The following is a 3,595-nucleotide window of genomic DNA, read 5'->3' on the forward strand; positions in this document are numbered from 1 at the left end:
GACACACTTAACGTAATAAAAGGCATAGTGAGTCAACTGCCATATTCAGCAAATCCACACAAACCACGGTATATGACCCAGTCAACGATAGATAGGTCAGGCCAGAGTTGAGTATGTAGCTAGAAAAGTAAGACCTTTGAAAATGATCATAAAACATAGCACAGGCCATTGCCTGCTGGCATGCCAATCACGTCCACAAACCAGACAACCATATTACAGTCAACAACACAAGGACAAAATTTCAGCTTAGTTCTGTCTTATCACTGAAATATATATGCCTCACTGGTAGTTGACCCACTAGAGCTGCAACTAGACACACCAATACCTGACAGCTAACCGCTCCAACACAATGCGCTTCAACCAGCCTTCCTCCATCCCTTCTCATGTAGGCAATAGTAAGCCATGCAGCATTGAATGAATGACACGTCCTTCCAACTTTTAAAATTGATTAATTGCCCAAAAAAAAAACCAGTCCTACAATTACCCCAGCTCACGTGCCTGTACCTTCTATCACCCTTAGATTTGGCCATGCGTAGAAGTCTGCACCCTACCATCATGCTGCATGATATCAATCTCAGTATATATTTCTCCTCAAAACACCCATGTTCGGCATATGCTGCAATTAGTACCATCCATAGGACTTTGAACTTGTGTTTAGAAAGTGAGGAACATAGTCCATGAAGCACATATATCTTGAACCGATTAGAAAGGGGCCACAGACTGACTGAGTGACTCATTAACAAGTTCAGTAAACTCAAATCTCAACACATGGGATCATAAGAAACCTCGAGTCCAACATGGATATTACTGAATACTTGTTAAGAGGATTCATTCATGATATGAAGCCAGGGTGTAGTTCACACTGTCAAGCAGCCGTGTGCCAAGCAGACTGGCAGCTCTTTAGTATAAACAAGTGTCTCACCCTTAAGCACCATGGTAGCTCACTTCTTGTGCACCTTCTGAATGTTACACCAGGCACCACTCTAGGGCTGCACTTTCAACCAAAGTCACGTTTAAATCTTGGGCCATAATTAGCAAAGTCACACCTAACAGGCTTTGTCCAAGCATAAGTCCACTTGCAAAGGTCAAAAATTGACCCACTTGAAACAGAGAATGCAGCTAGAGAGAAAAGCTGGGCAGGTCGCTTAAATGTCATGGACACACCACAGACCCCTCAGAATGATCAAAAACCCAACACCAGCATTCCCAGCTGGCATGTCACAGTTCACTCTGACATGCCAGCAACCATACACGACCATGTAGCGGTCCTTCTACGGGGGAAACTTTCAAGCACTGTACCATAAATCTGATCTCCCAATAAAATGTGCTGGCTCTTTTGTCAACCAGAGGCAGCTTAGCCCCACAATTACTCAATGCAGTGCCAACACTTAAGGCCCAAGGCTGCCACCCGCATCCACAATGCCCAACAAATATAGCCTCATACAAACCACAAATAAACAAGTTAGTTGCTCAGAGTGACATGTAAAAACTTTCGTAGTAACAACCGGATTCCCACAGGTCACTCCTCATACCACGAGCAGTATCAGCAGACAAAATTCAAGCCTAATCATTGTCCACATATGAGCAGCCCAAATCAAGAACAAATCAACCTCTATTAACTTGCTGCTGCTCCAAAACCATACTGTTGCACAGAATGTGGAACTTTAAAAATGTAGACATGCCACAGCGTTGCCCAGAAAGATGCATCTCCCAAGATAAAACTGCTTCAGTCATGTTAGAAGATCAAAGAGTTCGGCTGAAAGCTGACCTTACAACAGTGCAAGTTTCAAGTTTTACCACTGCTACCAGAGTAGACCAGAGGGACAACTTTCAAATTTTGGCTACTGATTTCAGACATTATCATACTGTCACTACCAATAAAACAAAGCGGGTTGACCAAAGAGGTGATCTGCAAACTAGCTTGTAGCATAAGATATGCAACCACTTTTTTTTGTCAATAGTGATCATCATAAGACCGACCACTCGGTCGATCGTATGGCCCAGATCGATCTCTGTAATTTCCTTCATATCGCGCTGGCCCACCACTACCATACCTTGCACTTGCTCGCCCACTGCCTCGCTCGTATCCATCACCACCATAACCATCATCATAGCGATCTGAACCATATCGATCACGACCACGGCCACGACCACCATAGCGATCACCACCTTGTTCCTTTTCACCATAGCGGCCACCATATCCCGGTCCACCCCCGCCCCCGTAGCGGTCACTTCGGGCACCACCACTGCCACCATACCTAGGAGGGAAACGGCCGCCACTGCCGCCACCAAAAGTACATTCCCTGGCCCAGTGACCTGATTTTCCACATTTGAAGCACTCATCACCACCACCGCCTCCGCCACCACCTCCCCCACCTCGTGAGTACCCACTTCTGCCCCCACCATTACTGTATCCTCCACCCCCATACATGTAATCTTCCCCACCAAACCTTTGAGGTTGAGCTTTGTTCACAGATACGATTCTACCATCAAGCTCCCCATTGTGCATCTCGGTGATAGCATCCTCCACACACTGGTCATCAGTAAAGGTGACAAAGCCAAAGCCCCGAGGGCGCCCAGTGCCTCTATCAAGCATCACCTGATTCCAAACCAAAATATAAAAATCACGTACTAAGTTAGTACAGAGGGCACTAGAAAAATACCACTGGACAAGCCGTATACACGTGGGTCTTTAGGGTTTATACATATCCGACAAACCCATCTGTAAAAACATGGGTCTAAGGAGAGAGCAGAGGAGCGCTGGACGAACTGTATAGCAGCAACACAGTGAACCACTGCACAATATGGGTCTTAAGAACTTCACCTTGGCTTCCACGACCTTGCCAAACCGTCGAAAAGCATGCTCCAAGCTTTTGTCTGTAGTATCCCATGAAAGGCCGCCCACAAACACACGAAAGTCTTCGAACCCTGCCATGCTTCGAATCCTGTAACACAAAACCAACAAAACACAGAGAAAAAAGAAGATGGGCAACGCAGAAAACAGAGAGAAAAAGAACGTGGGCGACGGAAAACAGAAAGAAAGTGGGAGCTTGCGAACGTGTCGGCAAAGAAACTGCAAAATGCTCGCCGCAGGAGGGTAGAAACACGATTTGCTAGGGAGGGGGCCAAGAAGCCCTAAAAACAAACACTGCCTTACAAGCGGTGGCTTTTCTGTGCCGATGCGTGTGACGTCGCTCTTGGGAAATTGTATTGTTTGTTTCCCACCATGCGGACATTTCCCAAAGGAAAATGCTGTCTAGGCCGGACATAAGCATACACACATGGCATAAGAACACCTCCATAGCACCCTCACATGATCACCAAAGCTGAAGGCCGGTCGATCATTTTGTGCTCCGCATTTAAACGTGGCTCCCAACCCAAGTATCTGTGTGGCATTCTCCTGCTATGTCGCAGCTTTAACTATCATTAGTGCCACTTGCAGGTGGCAGAAGCGATATGCTTAGTTGTTGCAGTCATTGCATAACATAAAGTTGAGGTGTACTAGTTGTTGCACAAAAATCCCAACCCGAAAAGAAGCCGTTGCATAATGTATGGTTGAGGTGTACTAGTTGTTGCACAAAAACGCCAACCCAAA

General features: G+C 46.1%; 1 protein-coding gene across 1 annotated transcript; it reads right to left on the bottom strand.

Annotated features, from left to right (window-relative positions):
• Positions 1–1,713: 1,713 nt before the first annotated feature.
• On the bottom strand, positions 1,714–3,164 carry LOC147610325 (glycine-rich RNA-binding protein RZ1C-like). The gene is made up of 2 exons (XM_086786157.1): positions 2,825–3,164; positions 1,714–2,599 (listed from the first exon to the last, which is right to left on the bottom strand). Exons 1-2 carry the CDS (start codon positions 2,933–2,935, stop codon positions 1,955–1,957), a joined length of 756 nt encoding a protein of 251 aa, XP_086642283.1. The 5' UTR covers positions 2,936–3,164; the 3' UTR covers positions 1,714–1,954.
• Positions 3,165–3,595: the final 431 nt, after the last annotated feature.

The sequence above is a fragment of the Cibotium barometz genome, chromosome 49, assembly GCF_041138505.1.
Source record: "Cibotium barometz isolate CiBa-2024 chromosome 49, ASM4113850v1, whole genome shotgun sequence".
Lineage (NCBI taxonomy): Eukaryota > Viridiplantae > Streptophyta > Polypodiopsida > Cyatheales > Cibotiaceae > Cibotium > Cibotium barometz.

Excerpts from the sequence above, each read along its gene's own strand:
- LOC147610325 (XM_086786157.1), bottom strand. The coding sequence starts at position 2,935 with ATGGCAGGGTTCGAAGACTTTCGTGTGTTTGTGGGCGGCCTTTCATGG. Across the intron at positions 2,600-2,824 it reads GCAAGGTCGTGGAAGCCAAG|GTGATGCTTGATAGAGGCAC; the intron begins GTGAAGTTCTTA and ends GTTTGGAATCAG.